The sequence below is a fragment of the Notolepis coatsorum genome (genome assembly GCF_963971535.1).
Source record: "Notolepis coatsorum genome assembly, chromosome: 16".
Taxonomy (NCBI): Eukaryota; Metazoa; Chordata; class Actinopteri; order Aulopiformes; family Paralepididae; genus Notolepis; species Notolepis coatsorum.
The window spans coordinates 69675098-69702584 of NC_140180.1; the positions used below are offsets into that span (position 1 = coordinate 69675098).

Genomic DNA, 27487 nt, shown 5'->3' on the forward strand with positions numbered 1-27487 from the left:
TAATAGATAAGCAAAATGCATTATCAGCCACAGCAATATTAATTAATTGAATAAGCCTCCTTTGATACAATATTCCTGTCATAATGCATCAGAAACGGATGACAAAAACTAAAGGCTAGCGAAAAGATACCTTCATGTTTAAGGTTCACAATTTACTGACTATACCCTAAATCTGCCAAGAATGAAAGGTAGAATAATTCTGGTTCTTAATAATAAATTTGAGTCCCCACCAAAAATATGATAGAATCCAAACTACCCAACCCTACTGAAAAAAATCGGTATGAAACTATTTTACCGTGCTAAATGTCTTTGTGTGCTCCTGAATTATTTCATCTAGGAACACATGTGATCCTTGGGGAAGAAGGTAAGTGTCAAGCCCTGTCTGGAGTCTTCCACTTAACCCTGCTATGACACATACTGTATACAGAGCAGTTAACCAACTTTCTCCTCTGCTGGCCACAGTGGCCTCTGGTTTCTGAAATCCATTCTTTCCACTATGCCTTTGATTGATGCACTTGCTTTTTTTATGTGATGATTATCATCCAATCACGCCTGGACGTGTTTAAATGACAGGTCTGGATGGTGCCACATCAGATTTGACATTGTTATTGGATGAGCCAGACCGCATCCCCAAGTATTCAGACTCACCCTGGAATTCTACTGTGTGACTGTGGATGCAGTCTGGCTACCAGGTGCATAGGAGCAACATAGTGAGATGGAGAGGAATCACAGGAAAGAGTAACAAGAAGCCAGATTTAAAGATCCCTTCCAGATGTATTTGAAACCCTTAATTTTTTTTTATAATAATTTGTATAAATATGTTTTTTTCCACCAAATTGTTAAATAAACGACTGAAAATGGCATAGCAGCATTGCATTGAGCATGCAAGGATCTATGCATATACAAATAGAAATAATATGATTATTCTTTCAAGACGTACTGAAGCTAAAGGTGTCAAGTTACCACATATTGGACCATGATGGGTTCAACCTATTAGTGACATCACACGTGCAACTCAGACTTCAAGGGAGTACAGAGAAGCTCTCCCTCTCCAGGGAAATAATGTGAAAAAGGTGCTCTGGTGACAAGTTCTTCAGAAATAACAATCTGTATAGTCAAAGGCATGCTTCTGAGAGGAGTTAACCATAAAAACAATGTGTTCTTTAGTGGAGGGTATCTTTAAATAAATCAAGCCCCAGGAGATGCTCAGTGTGGACACAGATTAATGTGGTCTCACAACATAATATCGTTGATACTGTACCATGAAGTGAAAATCTACTTTTTATTCGTGTTGCCTCAGGTGTGCAGCTCAATTTATATATCCAAATTCCATTCCTCTCTTCTAAAAGTAAAAGTGGCAACATTATGTATATGACCTCATTTTGCACTCTGGGGCCATAAACAAAATCTCTGTCCAATCAAATCTTTTTTTAAATGTTCTCCCTGAAGCTGACGTTGCTGTCGCTCTCCATTTTGTTCTTGTCTTTGGCCAATACTCAAATATGCCAAGTGTAACTAACATATATGACAAGTGTAACATACGGTTATCCTATAACCATAGTTATATGAGTATAGCATTAGCTCATCCGCCTGGCCACACCCCCATCCGCTCCTCTACATAAGCAGGGGTGTGGCCATACTAACAGCTCCTTCCCAAGTCTTTCACCACCGAGGGCGAAGACCACGGGGTCCTCAGTGAGTCCAGCGCAGAGCGCTCGCTATACTCATATAACTATGGTTATAGGATAACCGTATGTTATATATCGTATTAGCTTACGCTCTGCGCTCAAGTGGAACACAGGAGCTGAGCAGAGCGGAAGCTCGGATGGGAGGGAATCGGATCCGACTGTGCGAAGAGAGTTTAGCAACTCAGCGCACAGGGTGAGCAGACCGTGGGACTTACCTTCCCACAGAAGAACCCACGACTACACAGGCGCGCAACCCACATGCCACTAGGGAACGAACGGGAAGAAAGAAAAACCCGTTACAACCCCTAATATCACGGGGTCAAGGTCAAGAACCCAACCCTGTGGCAAGGCCGTAGCAGCGGAACGCGAAGGAGGACCCAGCCCCAGGAAGGGTCAGGACCCCCCGGAAAAAGGGGGCCTGGTGAGGCCAACGACGCCACAGCGTCGAGACCCCACCAGGCGGTCACTAGTGACACCACCCCCCACATTGCCAGCGTATCAGACAGGGCCCATCCAAGAGCAGGCCCTTCCCCCCTACAGCACGCCGCCCTGAAGCCCTCAAGAGGCTAGACCAGGGGGACCAGGCAGCGCGCCGGGGAGACAACCCCCAAAGAGGTTGATCCCTCAATCCAGGCAACGGGCCAGAAGGACTCGACCTGTGCCTGGAGCACTGCGGACTCGACAGGCGCCTAAGGGGTCTGCTGAAAACAGCACCCCGGCGGAAGGGGCGTTCGGTATGCTGTGCACCATGTCGCAGCCTCCACAAAAAAAACCCACCCTCTAGAGGGGCCGAGGCAGAGAAGGCTGACATGATTGGCAGACGTCATGAAAGGTGCGGGGGCACACTCGCAGGCAGACAGGGTCAAGCCCGGCCTAACCCGAGAGTCGACTCCGCTACCAACACACCTGGAAACCAACCACCACCTAACAGGAGGCGGTTGTTCCTATAACCCCCCCAAGAAAAAACTCAAACACAACTGTGGGTATACACCGGCTATACAGCAGTATGAGTGTCTCAGTTCTCAAGAAGGGGTTAACCCCGGCCAACAGGTCGACGAGAACGAGTCCGGACCTGGGCCCGGCGGACCGGGACGTATACAGGGATGCCAGAGCGGCACGAAACCCACCTCGACAGCCCCCTCCCAACCCCGCCAAGCAGGAGAAGAGAGGGGCGAAAAAAAGAATGGAGAAGGACCAGGCTCCTTTAGCACAGCGCAAGTTACAACACAATATGGACCAAGCAATAGTGAAGGATAACACGCAGTGATATAACCACGAACACCTCCATAACATCAACCCCTGCAACGCCCGGGCCAACCCGGCATTTTCCCCCCGAAAAAGCACAAGTCCTTCAGGGTACCAGAACAGCAGATCTGCGCCCCGGCGGACAACGGGTTAACTGACCTGGTCCGGCGCGACCAGAACCAGTCCCGTGTCCTAATCACGCCACCATCCCCAGTCCTAAGAGGGGGGTAGGTATGCATGTCGATCTAAAACATCACAGAGGGCGCCACCAAGACGGTCAGAACATAAAAGCACCGCGCCCGGTGGCCCACCCCAAAAGCGTGAGACCCCTCCGCCAATGCTCTGATCTATTCCGTTATCTCCCCCCAGAGATGAACGAGAATTCATCGAGACTAACCTAGTACACAGGCGCTCGGAAGAGACAAACTCCATCCCAGTTGCCCCATGAAAACGCTGTTACAATGAAATGAGCAACCAAGGCGCGCAAGCCCACGCGTGATTCCACACAGAAGCACCCAGGGCCAGCACTATGTACACGTCGAGACCCAAAACATATCAATGGTAATGCGGCTACGTGGCGTAGTGGGCAAGGCACTCGCCACGAAATGCTGGAGACGCTGGGCTCGTCAGTTCGAGCCCAGCGCTCCACATTTGCTTTCAGTTTAGCTGGTCATCCGTACTAATACACATTGGCCGTATTAGGGGGTGGGAAACTGATGGGTGGGGATCGGGCGTTGTGGACAGCGACTCCTACAGGTCGGTTGGTGCGCCTGCGCAGTAGAATCAGGAAGTGTCGGGGGCAGCGTGAGCCTCCCACGCGTTACTCCTCGCCACTGAGAGATCGAGCTGCGCAGGTGAAAAGATGCGACTGCTGTTACCTCAAGTACCGGAGGGGACTTGTGCTATGTATGACTTAGTCCACATTGCAGCCGGCTTGTGGGAGGCAAGAAACAGCGTCCGTGACAGGGGAGGGTTGAATTGGATGATACGAAATTGGGATGGGAGAAAATATAGAAAATGGGAGAAAAAGTGGATAAAAAAAAAACATATCAATGGTAATTCTAACAAGAACCCAGATAACGTTCCCTCCAAGCCGCCTGGGAGAGCGGCAGGAAGCCGGCCAAGACACACAGATATGGGTCCCATATGACGCGTCTGAGGGAAAAACACCCCTGTCAAACCTGCTCTGTATAAAAGAGAGGAGACAGGGAACCCCCAGAGAGACTTCCCACCTGAGTAACAATTTGAAAAGATATATGTAACATTGAGCTATGTGACCAAAAGCTCAAGACATATGCAACAGAGCGCAGAGCAGAAAAGGTTTGTTTAAGTTCACACGCATCGCAAAACCCATCTTGACAACAACAGAGGTCCACAACATGGAGCCTGAAAATAACTCACGGAAGTCTCACAACCAATAGAAACGCGCCCAGTGACGTACTCTATGGCAGGGGGAATTCCGTGACCCACCTGGCCAAAAAAGGCATGGGACCAGGGAATTCCCCCCTCTCCCTACCCTGTGACGCGCTGACCAAACAGTGCGACAGGAAGCCCGAAGGACAGAAGGCCCAACCCCCTGACCAATCAGAAAAGAGGGGAGGAGGGGTTTATCAGTTCACCCCCTCATGACCCCACACCCCGGATACGATGAAAAACAACCAGCAGCGATGATACCCGCGTAGCCAGCATGCTATATGAAAAGCGTATATCCACAAGGATAAGCTAAACCAATGCACGCCAGCCACAGACGATAACTCGTCTGCGAACGGGTTTTATATACAAGGCTGTAGGCTCATGTGCGAACACGTCACCCGTGTTTTATGTTTCAAGAAAAAACACATACGTTTAAGAGAGGGTCAAGACCTCGGTACAAGCTACATATACGAGCACTTCTGTAGGCTAACACTCTAACCAAGTTGTGGACTCTATGCCATGTTTCCAATGTAACAGAATACACACAACCCCCTCAGACAAACGGTAAAATTTACCACTATAAGAAGAACACAGACTTCTTCATGATGAGGGAAGACCAGTCTTTCGACCGAGTGCTAGCCACAGGCCTTGCCAAGCACACATATACATAGCGATCAGAACGATTTATAACAAAACTGTCCTACTCACTTAAACAACACACAACCCCACAGCTAGGTGAGGGTTTATACACCGTATCCCCAATATATAACGGTGAATAAAAACCCAGTTTGTAACAAAAAACAGTCCCTCACCAGGAGGGACCTTTTTATTTAGCAACAAAAATCATATGTTGGGGAAGGGAACAGGGGTAAACAGGGGAGAGTCACTAGCGGCGCCTGCCGTGTGCAGCACGGTGCTTGCCCCCACGGGGAGCCGGCCCGGAGGGACGGTTCTGGGGCGCCTGGTCACGTTGATCCCTACCGTCACCTCTGGGCGTGGAACGGCTGGCTGCGGCGGACGAGGCACTCCCTCCACTCCTGGCCTTCTTGGACAAAGGCCCAGCAGCAGTGGTGGCGGTGGCAACGGTCGCGGGCCTCTGCCGGCGTTGTTTCCGTCGGCCATCACCGGTGGCATCGGGTCGGGGGAAATGGGGTTGGAGCACAGAGCGCTCCTCCTCCATCTCTCTGCAGGCAGCCGTCATCTGCTGCATGGCCAACCCGAAGAGCCCAGCATCGGAGAGGGGGGCCGTAAGCAGGGGAATCCTCTTCTGTTCCGGCACCTGCGCCTGCTCCAGCCAAAGGTGGCGCTGGGACAGAGTGGCCAGGGCGCGCCCCTTCCCGGCGACTATCGCCTGCAGCTGGGTAAGGTGCAGGATGGCTCCAGCCGCCTGGGCGTGAAGGTACTGTTGATAGTCGTCCAATACCGACCCGCCCGCCATCATCCCCGACATGTAGCGCGCTAGTTGCGCGATGTTGGACGTCGCAGCTAGGCTCTGAGTCGCGGCGATGTACGCCTGGTCACTCCAGTTAGCCATCTGCCTAGCCGATTTCCCTTGGGGAACCGGCTTCCGCAACGGCTCCCACACCACCTCGGGACAAAGAATGGATGTCATCGGGCTATCAAGCCGAGGCACCCCGTCCTTTAGTCCCTGGACCAAACACTCCACCCGCGTGACTGGCACGTAGGCGGGGGTAAGGCCAGTAATGCGGGAGATTACCTGTCCCTGTTTCACATAGGCCTCCATTGACGGGAAGAATGGGCAGACAACGCCCGTCTCTCTCACAGGACGACGTTGCCAGAGATGGCCTATCATGTCATCAGGAACAGGTGTAGGCAGAGGCTGCGGCAACGCCACGCCATTAGCGGCTGCGGCCGCCGCCATGAGCTTGGGGAACAAGGCACGCAACTCCCCTTGCGTACCTCCCTCCACGTCGCCCGCGTCCCTCACGTACGGGAGGCTGCCATGCCGGGCGCCACCATCCGACACGGCAGATAGCTGGGCATCTTGTCTCAGGGTCGGAGGTTCTAACCCAACACCGGAGAACAAGGGACCCCAAGGAGACGCAACACTCCCTGCCACACCTCGAGGGGGAGAATGATACGAATCCATTGGGGCATCAAACAAGAGCGCTCTCGCCCCCTCCATGTGATCCTCGGTTTCCATCGGAAACGGAGACAGGGCAAGAGCACCCTCGTTCGGCTCCAGCACCTCCCCAAAGCCAGGCCGTTCGCCCCTGCAGCGCGCCGCCCTACGACGGGAGCGAGCAGAGGCGAAGAGCCTGCGTCGCAAATCCCCAGGCACCAGAGGAGCTGTCGGCCTATCAGCCGACCGTCCACTGGCGGGGGAACCAGGGCCGGAACTAGGCCATCTCACGGTTCAACGGCTGGTGAAGGGTGACGTGAGCGTTCGAACCCCCCAAAGGTGCAGACATTATGACTTAGCTTTTCTCGAAAATTGGCGAGAGAGAAAAAATAAGATACAATGTCCACGTAGCTCCTCTCCAACAACTATTTTGGCACTAAACTCAAGTGGTGTATACAGACACTTGTCGGTGGTGAAAATAGGGAAGGAGCTGTTAGTATGGCCACACCCCTGCTTATGTAGAGGAGCCGATGGGGGTGAGGCCAGGCGGATGGGTGTGTACATGTGAACAAATGTATTCATTTCTTTTTTATCTTATCTACCTATCTTTTTCAAGTTCCAAGTTTTAATACTCTTATCAACATGAGAGTCAACAAATGCTTGCTTTATGCAGCCATTTCACACAAAAGGATGACCCTCATGCATTGCAAAACAGAGTGATGCACAAAATTACTTAAAAGAAAATAATAATTTAAAACAATGAATAAAGTGTGCATGAAATAATAGGGGAAAGAAAACGTTAGGAACTTGTTACATTCACCGTAATCACACACCCCCCCTCTCTCTCTCACACACACACTCTCCCAGCTCTCTTTCTCTCTTGCCCCTTCCTCATCTCTCTCACCCCCTCTCTCTATATATATCTCACACACACACACTTCAGAAACAAACATAGTATCAATGAGAGCATCAATAATACACCTGAGTGAAGTCTAGTAAAAACATTTTTTTTTTATTTAAAATAAAGACATTTCTTAAAAGTTAATCGTGAGTTAAAAAAAAAGTGGCGTTAATATAATCGGGCTATAACGCGTTAATACAGTGTTAACTTTGACTTAATATATATATATTATTTAATTTTTTAAGATCGATCTTGGGATTTTATGAATCAATAATCGCTCATTCAAATGAAGATCGATTCAGAATCGATTTTTCTAACCCAGCCCTAATATAAGACAAGTATAACTGTAACATACTATATGACAAGTATGACTTAACATATATGACAAGTATAACTGTAACATACTATATGACAAGTATAACTAACATATATGACAAGTATAACTAACATAATTATATTTTGAGCCAAATATGGTTTCCCAGCAAAATAACTGGCAGAGAAGAGGAACCTACCAACCAAACAGCCCAAATCAACAGCATCTGACTGGTTGTTAATCTCCTCCTCTCTGCACATACAGGACATACACAAATGAAGCAGCTAAACTGCAGTGTGAAGGAGGACTGAGGAGCAGCAGAGAAGGTGTTGGCTTGGTCTGTTGGGATATGGTTACCTCTGCATGATCTTAACAGACACTGTGAATGTCGCAGTGCAGCACACATCTAATGTGTCACCAGGGTCCAGGACACAATGCACGTTAAAGTTTAGTAACACATGCAAGTCTACTGTACAGTGGTATATTTGTGTGTGCCAGGTTTGAATGGTGACTAGGGGCCTGTCGGAACAAATTTCAATGATCGCAATTCATTGTAATTGACAAAAAAAACATTAATTAAAATACCAAACTGCCAGTCGAATGTAAATTGAATAACGAAAAAAAGACATTATTGATATGAGGTGAAGTGAAAAAGGATCACTGGTTCTTCCTTTTTCATGATTTGCCTGCAATACAGGGCAATAAATGAGCATTACAAAGCACAGCCCAGTGCCTAATGATCGTTCCCTAATGGTACTTTCCATAATAGCAAATCCAACACAATTAACTTGTTAATTGGAAGCATTTTACACGTGCTTTGATGTGGTAATGATATGTAGATTACCGCATCAATATTCAAATTAGCCTCATTTCAGCCTATTCATATTTTAATGTTCTTCGTAGGGATAATTGACAGCTCTAATGCTGACTGTGAAAATACCAAAACCTTGCTGTAAGATGAAGGGAAATTCCATTGTCAGCATTTTTCACCCAATTCTCACTGCACCTCTCAGTCCAACCACAGCCTGTTACCTACCGTTTGACATTCGCCATTTAACAGATGCTCGTCCCCAGAGCGACTTAGAACGAGTGCAACAGTGGAAGGATCTCCAATTCTAAAATCACTTGACATAGCAAGTTGTCAAAATAAAGAACACAGAGGACAAGTCAGCAGTGACCAATCAGAAGCCGGAGTGTAAAAATAGCCTGCGATGAATGAAAGACGAGCAATTTCATGACCAAAATCATTGAGTCATTTTTGTGTCATTGTTCGCTTTAATACACTTTTGCAGCATGCTTACCAATTTTTCTTGTACTGAGAAGTTCATGTCCCTGTATTTAGAGAGTTATTTTTCCTGTAAGTGTGCTGGGAAGTTCATCCAGTGGTTTTTGCCACTCAATGCAGAAATCGTTATTAATCTTTAAAACGCACACCTTGCTCAAAATGCAGTAGATTATAATTGTGTTTCATTGTCGTTTCATTCACCACCATCTTTGGCGTTACAGATTGTGGTACTGAATCACTCCACCATGTTCCATTAGTTCACTACTCGATAAATACACTGAGTAGTTAAACTTGTGTTGTCGAGATGTTACATTCATGAATATCGTTAATAAAAACAGAAACACCAGACAATCGGAACAATTAAGAGCGCATTTCAAAAACAAAAAAAACAGAGGTAACAATTAAAAAACAATAGTAAAAAAAACAAGAGTATCTAGTTTCAGAGTTTCCTGTAGGGTATTCCATGAGGTAGGGGCAGAGAAGCCAAAAGCAGATCTACCAAGTTCAGTACAAACTCTTGGCACTTTAAGTGTAAGCCAATCACTGGAGTGTGTACGACAGCGTCCAGTGGTCCATTCCAATAAAGAAGTAATATAATTTGAACAGTCTCTAATTATGACTTTATAAAGAAACTGATCAATGCAACTTAGTACATTGCTCTGCCAGAGAACCCCACTCGACTGTATTACAGTACACGATAAGATACAATGGTGAGTACTAGGGATGTTCGATATTGGCTTTTTTACCGATACCGATATTGTCCAACTCTTAATTTCTGATACCGATATCAACCGATACCGATATATGCAGGGTTCCCCCCCCCAAATATATATCACATATCTCTTGTTGTGGAATTAACACAACATTATGCATACTTTTGACAATAAATAAAATCTGAATTTGTTCTTACTTGCTTGCCTGGATAAATAAAGTATTATTATTATTATTATTATTATTATTATAAAGGTTAAATAAATGTAAAAAAATTTAAAAATTGAAAACCGATACTGATAATTTCCTCTATCACATTCTATCCCCAGGCCATCAGGCTGCTCAACGAACAATGAACACTACACAACAACCATCAAACGCACATAGCACACACATCCACACGCACACACTCACTTTAAACAAACACACTGTAGCACCCACTCCCCACACTTTATATTTATTGATAAAGGATTTGCACTACAACTCGTACACCTTACTGTAAATTGTACCTAAATTGTACCTCATCCCATTTCTGCTTTGCACTATATAGTATTGTATATTAGTACACTGCATAGTATATTGTATATTATATGGTAACTCAGTTACGTCTATTCTGCATCGAACATTGTACATATGTCTATACTGAACACTGTGACCTCATTTTCTACTTCTAATTTACATGCTATACTATGTTATTTGATACTTATCTTGTCTAGCACAGTCTCTGGAGCGAAACAGTAAGAAGCATTTTGTATAAAAGTATTCTCTACTTCTGTATGACAACTATTAAAGAAACTTGAAACTAATGCCAATATCGGTAGGCCGATAATATCGGACATCCCTAGTGAGTACCATAACTGTCACCAGTGATACATCTAATGGTTGAATGAGTCTAAGGGCTTAAGAGTGGAAGCAGCTGCATATCCAACACTTCTTTACAGTTAAATGTAAAGAACAACACAACAAAATAACTTCCATCAGAGTCAGCATTACTCATGATGGAAATAAAGCTGATCACAGCAAACCACACAATGTAACCATGAGAAGATTCACATGCATCACATTAGATGCGCTTTGCAAAACTGTCTCAGAATGTAACTCCTCCACCTCAGACATTGATCCTGTACCTACAGCATCTTTTAAACGGGTGTATAATAGTGTTTCAAGCCCTGTGCTAGATATCATCAATACTTCCCTTAAAACAGCAGTTGTAAAACCCTTAAAAATAACCAGTGTAAAAATTTTTATAATAATAATAACTTGGATAGTAATGCGCTGGCAAACTATAGACCGCTATCCGTTCATTAGTAAGGTACTTGAAAAGATAGTTTCAGTTCAAATAAATTCCTTTCTTGAAGAAAACAACATCTTCGAATAATGTCAGTCGGGGTTCAGAAAATATCATAGCACTGAAACTGATCTCACCAAAATAATTGTAACATAATAATAAACAAAATAATAAACATACATCAGAGGGAGGAAGTTCTATTTTAAACTAGGAGGCCATATGTCTGAGATATATGACAACAACTATGGAGTTGCACAAGGGAGTTGCCTAGGTCCTCCGAGAACATAATGTAGGTTTCCACAGCTATGCAGATGATACACAATTGTACATATCTGCTTAACCAAATGATACAGCTGCCAACTGCTTATTGGCAATAAATAAATGGAGTAAAAACGTCCTGAAACTAAATTAAGACTAAACTGAAATTTGAATTATCTGCCCCAAAACAAAAAGAGAAACGTTAATTAAGAACCTGGGAGGATTAACCCCTTGGATCAAATCTGAGGTCACAAGTCTTGGGGTTATCATAGATTCAGAACAGAATTTCAACTCTCATAACAAAGTGACCAAAACATTGTTCTTTCATCTCAGAAACAAAGGTACGACCATTTATAAATCAAAACGGTGCTGAGAAGCTAATTCATGCATTCATATGTAGCCATTTTTAGACTACTGTAATGCACTTTTCACAGGTCTCCCTAAGAAAACCACAGAGAGACTTCAGCTCATCCAAAACTCTGACTGCTAACCAAAACCAAAAAGAGAGAGCACATTAGTCTACTTCTTCAAGGTCTTTCTCCTTACATACAAAACCCTAAATGGACAGGGACTAAATTGCCAACACTCTAATAAATTACATGCCAGCAAGAACGCTGCGATCATCAGCTGCTGGGATATTAGAGGCTCCTAGAAACAGTCAAAAGAAGAGCCTTTGTCAACTACGCCCTACTGCTATGGAACAAACTGCCCAGAAACATCAGGGAAGCCAACTCGCTAAATATCTTCAAAAGACAGCTTAAAACCAATCTCTTTGCTCAGGCATTTAAATGAGATATCAGGGAGGCCAACTCTTAAGACCCAAATTATCAGTATTTTGGGCTGCACTATTTTTATTCTGCCTATTTTATGCACTTCCTGTCAAATTCATGTCAGTTCTATGCAAATTGTTATCTTACTACCTCTTATGCACTGTTATTTAGAACTGAAACTCAAAGCATTAAGAGCGATGCACTGCTCTGTTGTTCTATAAAGTAATTTAGAACTGAACTTTGTAAAGAAACTCAAAGTATTAAGAGCGATTCACTGCTCTGTTGTGCCGCCTAGATTCATTACTGTACATCAACACTGATTATTGTATTGTAAATGAGGGCTATTTTATTTATTTTATTTTACTGTAAATTATTAATTATTTTATTGCACTGCACTATTTTACTCTTTTTATTACTGTCTATTTTAAAACTGTCATAGAATCAAACCGTAAACAAAGAGGCCTATTGAGATGTTAGATCCTAATGTGAAAAACGATGTGATTTGATGCTCTATCCTTACCTTGACCTTGTCTATTTTGCTGCTATCTATTTTATGCTTGTTTTATGTGTCTGTACTTTAGGCATTGATCTGCCAATTTTGTGCAAATTTTATCCCTGTCTTTTTTTTTTACTGCTGTGAAGCACTTTGAGCTGCAATTCTTGTATGAAAAGTGCTATACAAATAAAGTTATTATTATTGTTATATTTCCATAATCCAAAACCGATAGCAACACTGCTTCAACAACACTCTTTCTGCTAATCATAGGGAACCTGGCTCTGTTTCTATACAAAAAGCCTATATTTTGCAATCACCTGTTGTACTGTAACCATGACACATTTTCTATTGGCTACAAAGACGGTCTGGTGGAGCTCTTCAGCCTCACAACACATCCTCTACCACCGTGGCTATTGATTGATCTTTAGTACTTGAATAGTGACCAGACTGGTTCAGATAAATGTCTACAAGCCCTAATGATCTGGCATTAGGCCCAGAACGGTATGTTCACGGGGGTTCTTGGCGAGGACCAAGATACAATTATCAAAACTCAAATATGATGTCTTATGTAAAGAAATTGTATAAAAGCAATAACATACTTGAGTTTGTGATAAATCGTCAATGACCAGTGTGCTCATCTATGTAAGTTGGCCTATGGCCTTGGCCTCTATGACAGCATCACACCAGTGCCAATAACCATTATATATATATATACCGTATATATATAACTCCCTCTCATATGTGATTGCTTAATTAAATTAGGGCTGGGCGAGATGCCATAAGTATGACTTTTTAAATATGGCATACCTCCTAACCTTATTTGACATGATGTACAGTAGAAGTAAAATCCAACACTGAGAAATGTGTAACATGCTAGAAATCAAAGCAAAGTGACTTGATTTACTGCAGGGGCTGTCTCTCGGAGATCAAATTAATTTAAGTTTACGGCATATAGAATGGACATTCATACACAGCAACGCGCCTCCTTACAAGGTGTGATAAACATGAAACGATATCTTTGTGTTGACCAAAAGCAACAGTATTGCTCTGTGACTTGTTTTAACCCTTTTTCTTTTTACAGCAGACTTCTATGACTTCTGGATATGAGCTATAGTCTGTTGTTGGCTGGATGGATCATGTCTTCTCATGTCTGAAAATCTCACATTTATAGACAGACGGATACTAGGGATGGGCGTGAGTAATCGATTAATCGATTACTCAATCGATTACTCGTAGCTATGAAAAAAAAATCGAAATTATAAATGTTTATTAATTTGCTTCTTTGGCTCTTTGGCTGCCTAAGGTTAAATTCATGATATACCATAGATTGCCAGCTCTATTTGTCTATGGAGAAAGTCCCCTTCTTTGCAGGGCTATAACTTTTTAAATTCTATTGCTACATTGCCATTATTAGGGCCCATTCAAAGTCCTATATGTATTGTTCATTGTGTAGCAACGTTAAACTTTTTCATTCACATATTCATAGTAAAGTATGGTCTAATGTATAAGTATGTTTTCATCTCTTTCTGCAGCTTTCTCCAGAACGTGATATATAGCCCCAAATGCATTATATTGATGATGAAATACAGTTTGATGGCAATCAGCGCGATATAAAAAATTCCAACTAGACGTACTTCTAGAAGTTACTACACGTCATCTGATGTTGACCGGATGGGCGAGGGGGCGTTTATAATTCCGTGGGCAGCGTTATACCAATCATCTAATGTGGGTCAAATGTTGATAATAGCAGTTAGTATCGAAGACGGTAACGTTACACGCTCAAACTCACCCCAGTCTCCGCGCGCCGTTGGGCGATCATCGTAGAGTAGAAATTCTATCATTATGGGATGGCAATTTACCCGGTCCATCTCCAGCTTGTATAATGGTATATACGTCCAAATCATGTTGTTTATCGAGTTATTGGCAATCGATCACTGTGTAGCGTGACGAGCCAGAGTCCCGGGACCTATAGCGAGTGCCCGGAAGTAATACGGAGTCCAGCACAACCTCTATGGCACATCCTGTTAAGCAGTTGCGCCGATCGGCCACCAGATGGCGCTCCTGAACCGCCAGAGAGCTCAGTGGGTCCTGCTGGTGGATCTCAGGCCAGCGGAGGGGACATATGAATCCGATCGCAGATTTTTGAAATATTGATATTAAAGACGCTGTAAAGCGTCTTCGGCAACTTGAGCATGGCCCGCAATGACGTCAAAACACGGTTCCCGGCACCCAAAGTGTTAAAAAAAAATGACATATCTTTTGTCATGTATGTGTAAGATTATAACTGCTTGTTGGTTTCCTTAAACATATATACGTGAATGAACAAAACTAAGTAAAAATATTTTATAAAAAAAAATAAAATTACGTAATTTTTTTTCTTTTCGAGTAATACACGATCAATCGAGTATAGCATGCGATCAATCATTCTGGATGTTTCTTTAAAATGCCCATCCCTAACGGATACAGTAGACACACACACATGCATACATACACGCATGCACATGTGCACACACAGGCATGCATCTGTTAGCCTCAGTCTTGATGTCTTGAAGTGACATCTTGGCAGAGTGCAAAGAGAAGCTCATTAACATACGGTAACTTTGCACTGCGGTGAAGACTGGAGGTTGACTGATGGTGCGAACGCGATAATTGCTTCTTTCTCAGCCATGTCTATTTTTGACATTGTGCCTTGCTCGTGTGTATTTCTGGAGCAGGCATGTTAATGAATGATGTATTGTTCAGCGAATTGTTGCTTTAAAATGAATGTTTTTGCTAGCACTGGATTGCCCCTGAGGTTCAAACAGCTTGAAAGCAAAACCATAGTTTCACAGTGTTGTATTCTGAGTCGTGTGTCACCCTTAGCTCTAATAGGAAGTGACTGCGGCTGCGCGTCAACGAGACAACTAGACACTGTTACCAGCTGCGTGTTTTTGTAACCACTGCACTGACTTACAATGTCAAAGGTCGGCAACCTTTTTGATATGAAGTGCCTTTTTTTATGTTCTTGTTAATCAGTGGTGCCATGGTTTATTCTTGATTCTTACCGTCTTTCTTTGGTAAAACCTCTGAGCTACAGAGGAAAGCCTCATTAACATATCAGTGAATGGCTATGCCATGTTTCACAATGCAATGAGCAATGTGATCGTTTGCTTCAGCAAGCATGATCTTTAGCAGCGGCAAAGACTTTGAGGGTGTTTGCTTGCTTCCCATACCTGGACACTGCACGTTTGATGAATGCAGCCTTGCCTGCCTTGAAAGATTTCTTGTTTAGTCAAGTCAAGTCAAGAGTTTTAATTGTCACGGCATACAGGTATACAATGAAATGCGGGTGGTCTTGCCCGCAACGATGTGCAATACAGTGGTACATATAATAGAATCAAAAGAAGAAAACAACATTGTGCAGTAACAGGTAGCAGGTAACATGGAGTGACATCTCGGTATCTGTACATAGTTATTTACAGAGCATGTGTGACATGCTAGTTAGCTTTGGTAGTGCAATACACTGTTCCTGTTATTCTAATTTAAAGTGTCCTTTCCTTTGGCCATAAGTGTACGTGTGTGCGACATGAGTGTGTGCCCGCTCATGTTAAAGTGTTAAGTGGCTGCTTGTGTGTGAGCGTGCACAGTGTGCGTGTCGTGTGTGTGTTCATGTGTGCTTGTGTGTGGACAGTTCAATGTTCTGAGCACTCAATGTTCATTGTTCATGGCTCTGATGGCCTGGGGGAAGAAGCTGAGCCTAAGCCGCTCTGTCCTAGTAGCTGGGGTTCGCAGGCGTCTGCCTGACCTCAGCAGCTGAAACAGGCTGTTATTGGGGTGGTGAGGGTCTTTCATTATCCTGCAGGCTCTGGATTTGCATCTCTTGTTGTATAGAACCTGCAGGGGGGGTAGTGCAATACCCGTGGTACGCTCGGCTGAGCGCACCACTTTCTGTAGGGCCTTCTTGTCCTGTGCCGTGCTGTTTCCATACCAGGCAGTGATGTTTCCGGTCAGGATGCTCTCTACAGCTCCTGAGTAGAAGGACTGGAGTATCTTCCCCGATACTCTGAACTTCCTTAACTGTCTCAGGTGGTAGAGACGCTGTTTCGCCTTCTTTACTACTGTGTCTATGTGTGTTGACCATGTCAGGTCCTCTGAGATGTGGACCCCCAGGTACTTGAAGCTGCTCACCCTGTCCACGGTAGCCCCGTTTATCATCAGTGGTGTGTGTGTCTCCTGCTGTCCTCTCCTATAATCCACGATCAGTTCCTTGGTTTTGCCAATGTTCAGGAGCAGGCTGTTGTCCTGGCACCAGCGTTCCAGTACCTCAACCTCCTCCCGGTAGGCCTTCTCGTCGTTGTCCGAGATCAGCCCCACCACCACCGTGTCATCTGCGAACTTCACTATGGAGTTGGAGCTGAACTTGGCCACACAGTCGTGTGTGTAGAGTGAGTACAGCAGGGGGCTCAGAACACAGCCCTGGGGGGACCCGATGCTCAGGGTGATGGTGTTGGAGGTCTGACCCCCCACCCTGACCGCCTGGGGTCTTTCGCTCAGAAAGTCCAGTACCCAGGCGCTCAGGGCGGAGCTCAGACCTAGCTCGATCAGCTTGTCCACCAGTCTGGTGGGGACTATGGTGTTGAACGCTGAGCTGTAGTCAATGAACAACAGTCTCACATAGCCCCCCTTCTGACGGTCAAGGTGCGAGAGGGTGCTGTGCAGTACCTGGGAGACCGCGTCGTCGGTGGACCTGTTTGTCCTGTATGCAAATTGCATAGGGTCCATATCACTGGGGAGGGAGGCACAAATGTGGTCCTTGACCAGCCTCTCGAAACATTTCATGACCACAGAGGTGAGTGCCACCGGTCTGTAGTCATTTGGACATGCTGGGGAGGGTTTCTTCGGCACTTTGTTTGGTCTCAAAATGGCATTTAACACTTGACGTAAGTGCATAAATTACACACAGTACGGTCCTTCTGAAACACAAAGTGCCTAAACCTTTACTTTAGCTTCCTTAGCTAGCGGTCTTGCCAGTGTCTACCGAGCCTGTACCTTTACTTTAGCTTCCTTAGCTAGCGGGCCTGCCAGTGTCTACCGAGCCTGTACCTTTACTTTAGCTTCCTTAGCTAGCGGTCCTGCCAGTGTCTACCGAGCCTGTACCTTTACTTTAGCTTCCTTAGCTAGCGGGCCTGCCAGTGTCTACCAAGCATGTACCTTTACTTTAGCTTCCTTAGCTAGCGGGCCTGCCAGTGTCTACCGAGCCTGTACCTTTACTTTAGCTTCCTTAGCTAGCTCGCCTGCCAGTGTCTACCGAGCCTAGGCTGTACCTTTTACTTTAGCTTCCTTAGCTAGCGGGCCGGGATCATCCCTATGTTCCCCGGGTCCTATGTTCCCCGGGTCCTATGTTCCCCGCTTGATTGATTAATAGATTGACATTTTTATAAATTATTATTATTTTATTAATTATTAATGTCCGCCTTGTTTCGAACTGGTTAAGCTTAGGTCCTCTTTCGAACTGGTTAAGGTTAGAGTTTGGAATCAGGGCTGGTGGTCTAAAAATTTCAATCAATCAAAGCGGGGAACATAGAACCCGGGGAACATAGGACCCGGGGAACATAGACATGCTCCCAGCGGGCCTGCCAGTGTCTACCGAGCCTGTACCTTTACTTTAGCTTCCTTAGCTAGCGGGCCTGCCAGTGTCTACCGAGCCTGTACCTTTACTTTAGCTTCCTTAGCTAGAGGGCCTGCCAGTGTCTACCGAGCCTGTACCTTTACTTTAGCTTCCTTATCTAGCGGGCCTGCCAGTGTCTACCGAGCCTGTACCTTTACTTTAGCTTCCTTAGCTAGCGGGCCTGCCAGTGTCTACCGAGCCTGTACCTTTACTTTAGCTTCCTTAGCTAGCTCGCCTGCCAGTGTCTACCGAGCCTGTACCTTTACAATTGGTCATGCAGATGAGAGGGCACTTCAACATTTCCAAAAAAGTTCCTCTTGCGCACTAATTGCTAGTGTGCCATTAGTTAAGCTACCGCATGCCTACGGTTGCAGACCCCTGTCATAGAGCAGGATAAATGAGGCCTGCTACATTCCAAAGGTGTTTAGCTGCAGTATGTAGATACAGGCACTATGGGTGAACTTTACTTCAATGAAAAGCATACTGGTAAACATAAAACAGTGACGTAAACAGTCAAATCTATATCTGTATTCTACATTGTTTGATTGTCTGAACAGATGTGGAAAGCCTTTCAGACATGCTTTATACTGCATGTCAAACATGCATTGTACTTTGGATGAAAGCAGTTGCCCCAACATTTTATTTAAGAGAACAACCATTTGTTTTTCCATTGAAAATATAGTTTTGAGGGTGCTCCAGTAGCACACCATGTTACCGCGCTCGCGCGGGACTCCGTGCTGCGTCACGGATCTGGTTGACTCCGAGTTCGATTCCCGGACCCGCCGTCATTTGCCGAATGTCTCCCCCTGCTCTCTCTCCCGTTTCACCCTGCAACTGTCGGTCATGCTTGACCAGGAAAGCGATAAACGCTAAAAAATAAAGTTTAAAAAATAAATATATATATATATAGTTTTGCAGGACGCAGGAGTGGTGATGCTTTTTACATCAGTGAAGTTTTACATCGAAAATAATAGGGCTGGCAGGCTTGACGTGCGTTCTCCAGCAGCAGTGTGTTTTAGCTTTGATCAACTTGCCTAAAAGTAGGTCTTTGTTTTTGTTATGTATTTATATTCTTCATTTTGACATTGTTTCAGATCTCCTGACAGAACAGAAGCTTGACAAATGAGATTCAATATTAATTTGCCTCTCTTCAATATTAATAGTAACATATTGAATATTAATCTGTCCCACTTAATAAAACAAACCTAGACCCAGATCCACAAACACATTTATGATGTGATTTAGTATATCAATAACATTTCATCTTTAATTATTTAAATACTACATTTCTGGAAAAATCTATTTTCTCCCTATTTCTCAACAAATCACAACATGGTTTAATTTCCATTGAAACACACTGTTCTGAATGGAACAAGGTTTCACTTTCAAACCACTAGAGAGAAAGTAGCTTCTCTTACTACATACTTTCCTGTCAGTTGCAAGGTCTTATGAGGCCACTTTATTGAAACTGGGTATTTGAAGGCGTTATTCATTCATTCATTCAATCAATCAATCAATCAATCAATCAATCAATCAATCAATCAATCAATCAATCAATCATTCATTCAATCCTTTATTTATCCTCAAAGAAGGCAGCAGAGGTTTCCCTTGTTTACAATGCCATGGAGATTTACGGGCATATTAAAAACAGATTAATAACACAAAATAAAGATCAGGAAAAGAAAATCAACATAGACAGCTTAGTTCCTGTGGGGACTCATACTGCAGCAAACACTTCTCTTAAGGGTCTTATTTCAGTGATGGTGGGAATAACCAGCAGCAGCGTAACATAATTATTGTGATTGGCCCACTGTAGATTTTTTCTTGCCCCCCATCCCTCCCTTCAAAGCGCACGCACACACACACACAAACACTCCAGACAATTGCAAAGCAGACAATTGCTATGTGACCATGGAGAGGCTCACGCAACTCCCCACCCTGCCAGCCAGCCTTTGATCAGCCCCACGGGCAGCAGCTGAAGCGCCAAATGTATCAAAGCTAATCTAACAGCCTGCCCTCGACTCAAACCACCACAGCCTGATTTCTCCATCAAACATCCCAAATAGCTTTAGCCGGCCTACACTAACAAATCAACAGGAAGGTAGTGTACACAGTATGTCGATAAGCATGGGGCAAATAGCCACTAAGGAAACCCCAGTAACTCATTATAGTCCTGCACAGTATGAATGAATGGATGATGGCACCTGATCACACAATCACTTACATGTATAGAGAATTCATCATTCATCATCGATGACACAGGGGCCAAAATCTCATCACAGACGCAGATTACAGTAAAGTTGGGTGCTCATGTCCAACATATGAGAGGTAACAATTGCATACAATTAGAAGTTCATCCTACATGCCTTGCACTCAGCAAAGTCATTATAATGTTAACAACACTGATCATTTCCAAATTCCTGGCTCTGAGTACAGCCATATTTATAGCCTTCTTCCTTCTTAACTTTTGACAAGAAAGCAACCAAGAAAGCGAGTAGAAATAATATTTATTTTTAATAAAACATGCAGTTTACTAACCCATTACAAAAAGGACAAATACAAATATGACTCCAACGTGTTCTACACAAGGTGGGAAGGTGGTTTATATACAGTGAACAAGTACATGTAGCTATTACAATGACAACAAGGGACTAAACACGTTTCGCAATTATGCCACATCAATGTGGAACGCCCTACCCAAAGCTGTAAAGGAATGTGAATCACTACCCACTTTCAAAAACACTCAAAAAACACCTACGTGAGACTGCAATTCGAAACTGGCCCCTACAAATGTCCTAACCTAGTTGTACAGTAAATGACCAAGTAAGGCTTTGTCAGTATTCCAATGTACAGTGTAAAATGTGTGTGTGTCCCCTACCCAACCCCCCCCCCCCACCTCCAATGTACAGCCCTCACCCAACCCACCCAACCCCACCCCACCCACCCAACCTCCTCCAATGTACAGTTTCTATGCCAAATGTATATACACTCTTTTTCTGGACACTTTTGTATCACAAACAGTACTGTATTTGCAAATCTGATATGTCATAAATGTATAGATGTAGCAGTACTGTCTATCTGTATGTCATGTATGTCATATATGTTATGATGAATTGAAAATGGGGGACCCTGATGTAAACAAGACGAAAGTCTTTCTCTGGTCTGCATCCCCTTAACAATTGTATGTATTGAGCTGTACTGTACTGTACCCATTCTGCAATCTGTTAATAAACTTTTCAATCAATCAATCAATCAATCAACATTAATGTTATTGTTTAATGGTTACTTTGAAGTCAGCTTCCTACATGGGCCCCTGACAGAGGCGGTTGCACTGCCACTCTTTTAGGGGGAAGACACATTAAACTAAGATTTAATTTCATGATAGTAGCTTTGTTTTGAATAACCAATACAGGCATTGTTGTATTCAGCTTACACTACTGCAGACAGCCATTGATACTAATGGTTGCCCGATTGCTCGGGGCAAGTCAAATAAATATTCAGGCAAGTGGACTTTGCTTTCTGGTTGCCCAAATGGGTAAGTGGGTTTTTGCAGTTTTTTTTTCTCTTCATATGATGGTTTGAATCATATGAAGTGAATGCTGTTCAGATTAAAAGCTTTTGTTTTGTGTATTTTAGCATTAAGCACAGCACTCTGTAAACATTTGTTTCTCAATCACTGTAAATCTTAAAGGTCCCCTATTGTAAAAATGCCATTTTCCAGTGTTTTTCTCTCTCTCGCTCTCTCTCTCTCTCTCTCTCTCTCTCTCTCTCTCTCTCTCTCTCTCTCTCTCTCTCTCTCTCTCTCTCTCTCTCTCTCTCTCTCTCTCTCTCTGAAAAGGTTCCTCCATCCTAGCGTATGTGACTGTCAATCAAAGCGCATTGCAAATTTTATTGAAAAAAAAGCGTACAGATGTGTTCCATAGACTCACAGGAATTGTGTAAAATTGCCCAAATAGTGAACAATAGGGGACCTTTTAAATTCAGCCAAACAAACAAATTAGTTAAAGGATCTATAGATAACATTCAGCCACTAGATGTCGCACTAGAGCACCATCATGTAATTTATCCAATCCGGTGCATTCCATGTGGGGAAATGGGAAGTAGGGCGGGGATATACAGCGTGATTTTTTTTTCATAGCCGCAGTTTGCGAAGACGCTCTCTGATTGGCTAGCCTGCGTACAGCGAAGGCCCTCTCTGATTGGTTTAGCTCTGAAGGGCTCTTCCGCCTTGTACATATATATTCTCTGCTTCGAAGTGGTTAGGCTTTGGCCCTCTTTCGAAGTGGGTGATGGACCACCAGCCCTGATTCCAAACTCTAAGTAAGCATAACCCACTTCGAAAGAGGGCCAAAGCATAACCACTTCCAATCAGAGAATATACAGTATATGTACAAGGCGGATATTTCTATCCCAGAGCCCTTCGGAGCTAAACCAATCAGAGAGGGTCTTCGCTGTACGCGGGCTAGCCAATCAGAGAGCGTCTTCGCAAACTGCGGCTACGTAAAAAAATCACGCGGATATTCAACATGTAAACAACAACATGCATTAATCAATGGGAGGGAAGCAATACTTTTATTCTGCATCTTTCTAAAGGATGTATTCAAAAAAATTATGTATAATGATTATTCTACATACATTTTTTATCTATAGCACCTTTAATGAACACTGAAGCTGTATTCCATATGCCAATGTTGCATCACTGTATCACCATTATTTATTAAAGATGGATAATTAGTCATGTATGTTTATGTGCAGTGACATGGAACGTAAGGACATGTCAAACAGCTCGGTACTCTGGTAATGTGGTGGCAACAGCAACAGCTTTCATATCCCTAATTGTCCTTCAAAGCATATCTAACCTCTGTTAATATTTGAATCATATATGTGTATGATTATGATATCTGGGTTTGTTTATTTTATTTAGATCCCCATTAGCTTTTGCATACCAGCAGCTATTCTTCCTGGGGTCCAATAACTTACATTGTGACAACACAAAAATAATACATTCACACTCATCACCATACATTGACAAAACACATAATAAAAACAATAAATAACACACCTAAACAAAACAAAAAAACTGCAATTAGACAAAGAAAATATAATCCATCATGATCTCATTTATAGATTGATTTGATTTGATTTGATTAGACATTTAAAAAAATACAAGATTCCAGAAAAACGTCAAGGATGCTACACAAAAAAGTCAAGACATTTCCATTGTGGTCCTTGGTCTCAAAAGATACATATCATCTAACATAGATACCCCATGTAACCTCCACTAACATGCACATATATGTGTTGCTTCTAAAGGGGGAATGGAGAAACCAGAATCAGTGGAGCAGGTGGACCTGGCCCCTACCTTGGCGCTGGGACTTGGCCTGCCTATCTCCCAGAACAGTGTGGGTCACGTCATCTCGGGTGTCATCGAGGAGATCTCACTCAGGGAGCAGCTGCGCTTCCTGCATCTCAATGGCCATCAACTCAGCTGCCTGCTCAAAGACAGCGTGCCGGAATACGAGAAAGGTAGATTGATATAAGGCGTGGAATCCAAATTATTAAATTCTGTTTCCATTCTTGGGGTCACGGTTTGATTCATTATCATTATCAATTATCAAGGCAATTCAATCGATTTTATTCGAATCTGGATTGCTTTTGGTCTTTGTGGTACATGCACTCAGCACTGCAGCACTCAAGTTTCAACACTCGATGAACATTGTTACTCAGCTGTAAGAGTTGTACCCTTCCTGCTGACTTGTCGTGCAGAACTTGTAAGTCGCTCTGGATAAAAGCGTCAGCTAAATGACTAAATGTAATGATAGCCCTCCTAGGAAAGCATAAAATCAGTTCATCCTCGTAGTCCTGTTTAATATTATCATTTGGCCGCAAAACACAATATGTCAGTAAATCATGGATGTTTTAGATGAGCCGCTTTTTGTTGTCATTGTTTTTAAACAAAGTCAACATATATTTAATGGGCTCTCCTCATTCGGCTTAAACCCAAAATGTTCCCACACAAAATGCTTTGAAACGAAAATTTATTTGGACTTTGGAATAATACAATACAGTCGTCGGGTGGAAAAATACCTATTAGCCTTAACACATTAACCCTTCACTTCACCTGGTTCACTGTCATGAGCTGCCTGAGCCCCGCCTCCGACACACAGAGCAGATGAGAGAAAATAGAAGCAGCACGGCTTTGTAAAATATCCCCTTCCTGTTTAGCGGCTGAACGAGCTTAGCCTCCTGACATTCAAACTTTTGTTTTAACTAAATTAACTAGAACGTTTTTTTAATCCAGTGTGATACTTGACAGCTAAGTGGACAAGCAACTAAATGTGGTGGATGGTTTTTGGAATTTCTGGTATTTGGTGGATCCTCTCTACCTCAGCCTACTCCCTCTGCCAGGCCTGCATCAGCCTTAACACTTTCCGTGCCACGGGTCCGGTGCCCCGGAACCCCGTTGCGTGCCACCACCCACTTCAATGATAGAGCTCTCATATTTGCGAACGCATAAACTATATCTTAAATTATGGCTATGTGTATAATATGGCCATCGCTTATCAATGACTTGTTTGCAGTCAACATTGTCAAAACGGATTGTTTTTTAATCTGTTCATTTCCGTTTTATACCATTTTGAAAAATGCTCGTTTTATGAAAGTTCCAGAAAATTTCAGAAGATTCTGTGATAATCGCCCTTTACTGGAATATACTGGAATACACAAAAAACGTTGTAATTTTTCGGCCTATTTATGAATAGTTTTCAAATAAACGCTAGATTATCGATAGTATATGTGTACTTATGCACGCTATAGAAGCGGGCTGAAAAATCGATTATCCATTTCCTGATCAGCACACACACACACACACATAGGGCCCACGTTGATATATAGGTGAAAAAAGCTCTGATTATCCCAAGACTGGTCAAATAGATTCCTTACCTCAGATCAGATGTTCTCCAAAAAGATGATTCCAATTCCTGATCGCCATTCCAAATATCGATCGCGTTTATTGATCGAACGCTGGGTACTGTAAACACACATTCTCCGCTGTTCTGCGGCTCGGCAATGACTTCGATCGTCTCGGGTTACTTGTCTGACAAGTAAAATGTGGAAGCAGGATATTTTTTTTCTCCATGCTTTTCATTCAATCCAATCCAAAGGGGTGCAGTACCATCCGGAGAGACGATAGGGGGCGGTATTTTCCCAATGGAGCTCAGACAGAGTCCCAGTGGTAACGTGAGGCTAGATTGATGAAATATGAATGGAAATCGCTAATAAATAATAAAAAAAACTATCAAAAACTTGATCTCTCGTCTCGTTGGCACTGAACGGTTTGCATGAACTAACGAGAAATATCGTCGTTGGCACTCAAAGTGTTAACAAGGACACTGTGGATCAATCAGCCCCAGGGGATCTCCTTCAGTGGTGGAAATTCATCCATTGCAACTTCAGCAGCGGGTAAACATGTCCCGCAGCAGTAATACAGAAAACATCACTGATGATGAGGACTATGTCTCCAGGAAGAGCATGAGATATATAGATAATAATGGAACAGCAGAAGGTATTCTATGTGGAGATGATTAACAGACAAGAGGCCAACTTTGTGTCCTTCACCGAGATGATCCTGGAATTAACAACTACTAGAATTGATGCAATCATGAAGGAGGTACAGGAGGTCAAGTCAGGCCTTCAATTCTGTCGAGCCCAAATTGATGCCTTAAGAGAGATGGAGAAGAAAGTTGGCTGACTTGAATCACAACAGCAGTCTATTTCCTCTCAGTGTATGTCTGTCTGTCTTTTTTTTTTTTTTTTTTTTTTTTAATCTTTTTCCCCCTCCTTTTTCCTCAGATTTTCTCCCATCCCAATGTTAGTCGTTATGCCAATTCCCAATCCCCTTCCTGGTCGCTGCGCACTTACCCCCCACAGTCGGTCTGGGAGAGTGGAGGCTACCACGTGCTTCCTCCGACACACGTCCAGCCAATCAACCGCTTCTTTTCACCTGGCAGCGCGGATTCTCACTGAGGGGGCGTAGCGTGTGGAAGGATCACACTATCCCACTTAGATCCTATCTGCGCTTAGCAGGCGCCCCGACCGAACTGTAGGAGTCGCTGTTTTACAACAACCCGGACCCACCCCGCCAGCTTCTCCAACCCTCTAATACTGCCAATTGTATTAGTGTGAACGGCCAGCCAAGCTGGTGACAACCCCGGAGCTGTGAGCTGGATTCGAACAGGCGAATCCAGCCGCTCCGGGGTTGGTGACGAACGCAATCTCCGTTACGCCACCTGACCGCCCATAGTGTATGTCTGTCTTACGCAAGACAATGCCTATGAGTCTTGGTCAGAAACTGAAAAAAAGGGCAGCGAGTTCTTGGAACAACAAATTATCCAAATACCACCACAGATTGATCCAAAGTCTATTGGAATTGAAAGCCCACTGGAAATGGGAAACAGAACACTGGAAAAGCAAGACAAATTGTAGTGAAATTCTTAAGGTACAGACAATGAACTCAATACTGGCCAAGGCGAGGGCTCACCTCAAGAATACTTTAACTTATGTTAACACATTTACTGCCAGATCCGAGATTTCTTGGGTTAACTCGCCATGTGTTGAGTGCCAGACCCGAGATTTCTCGGGTTTTGGTCGTTTTTTCTTTTATTCGATTTTTTTATTCATTATATCTTCACGGACCTCAGTGTTACAATCAGTGATGCCAGTAACGCGTTACTAAGTAACGCGTTATTGTAATCTGATTACTTTTCCCCGAAAATAGTAATCTAACGCGTTAATCTTTAAAAGCCAGTAATCTGATTGCAGTTACTTGTCCAAGTGGCTGTGCGTTACTATTTCGTTACTATCTCATCATAAATTCATAATGCAGGCGGAATGCAGTATTTTATTTCGTTTTCGACAGTCAAAAATACATTTTGAGCTGTTTTTCTTATTTGGGAGTGACGTGGTGTGGCAGTGAAAGGGTTAAATACAAGAATGTGTCCCGCGGCGTGACTGGACTCTCTGTCTGTGAGTGACTCTGCTTTGGTACAATCACATTCCCCATCCACAGTCTGCGAATCAGAGGCAGAGTAGGGCGGGTCTTCACAGCACGTCATGTGACATATGCGCCAATCGTGTGACAGCAGGGCTCCGTCGTCGGAGAATTCCACCCCAAAACGCTTGGCAAAATTAAAAGTGAAACCGCAAGATGACTTTTGCGGTTTCTGTTCAGAATTCCACCCCAAAACGCTCGTCTAAACGTAGCCTCAGTCACAGAAAACAAAATACTGTCTACCGCTAAAAACAGCACATCCAATTGCATTGAAAGCATCTGGAATCACAACACTAGCCGACGCTTCGACTAGGTACAGGAGGGTTGATGGTGGCAGAGC

The 27487-nt window shown here is 43.7% G+C and overlaps 1 protein-coding gene across 1 annotated transcript in view; it reads left to right on the forward strand.

Moving 5' to 3' along the window:
• Positions 1 to 27487, forward strand: part of pigg (phosphatidylinositol glycan anchor biosynthesis class G (EMM blood group)) — a 192706-nt gene that overhangs the window by 72300 nt on the left and 92919 nt on the right. Inside the window, exon 6 of the mRNA XM_084331758.1 lies at positions 23412 to 23624. Coding sequence (XP_084187884.1) covers positions 23412 to 23624 — 213 coding nt within the window. The remainder of the gene's footprint in view (positions 1 to 23411; positions 23625 to 27487) is intronic.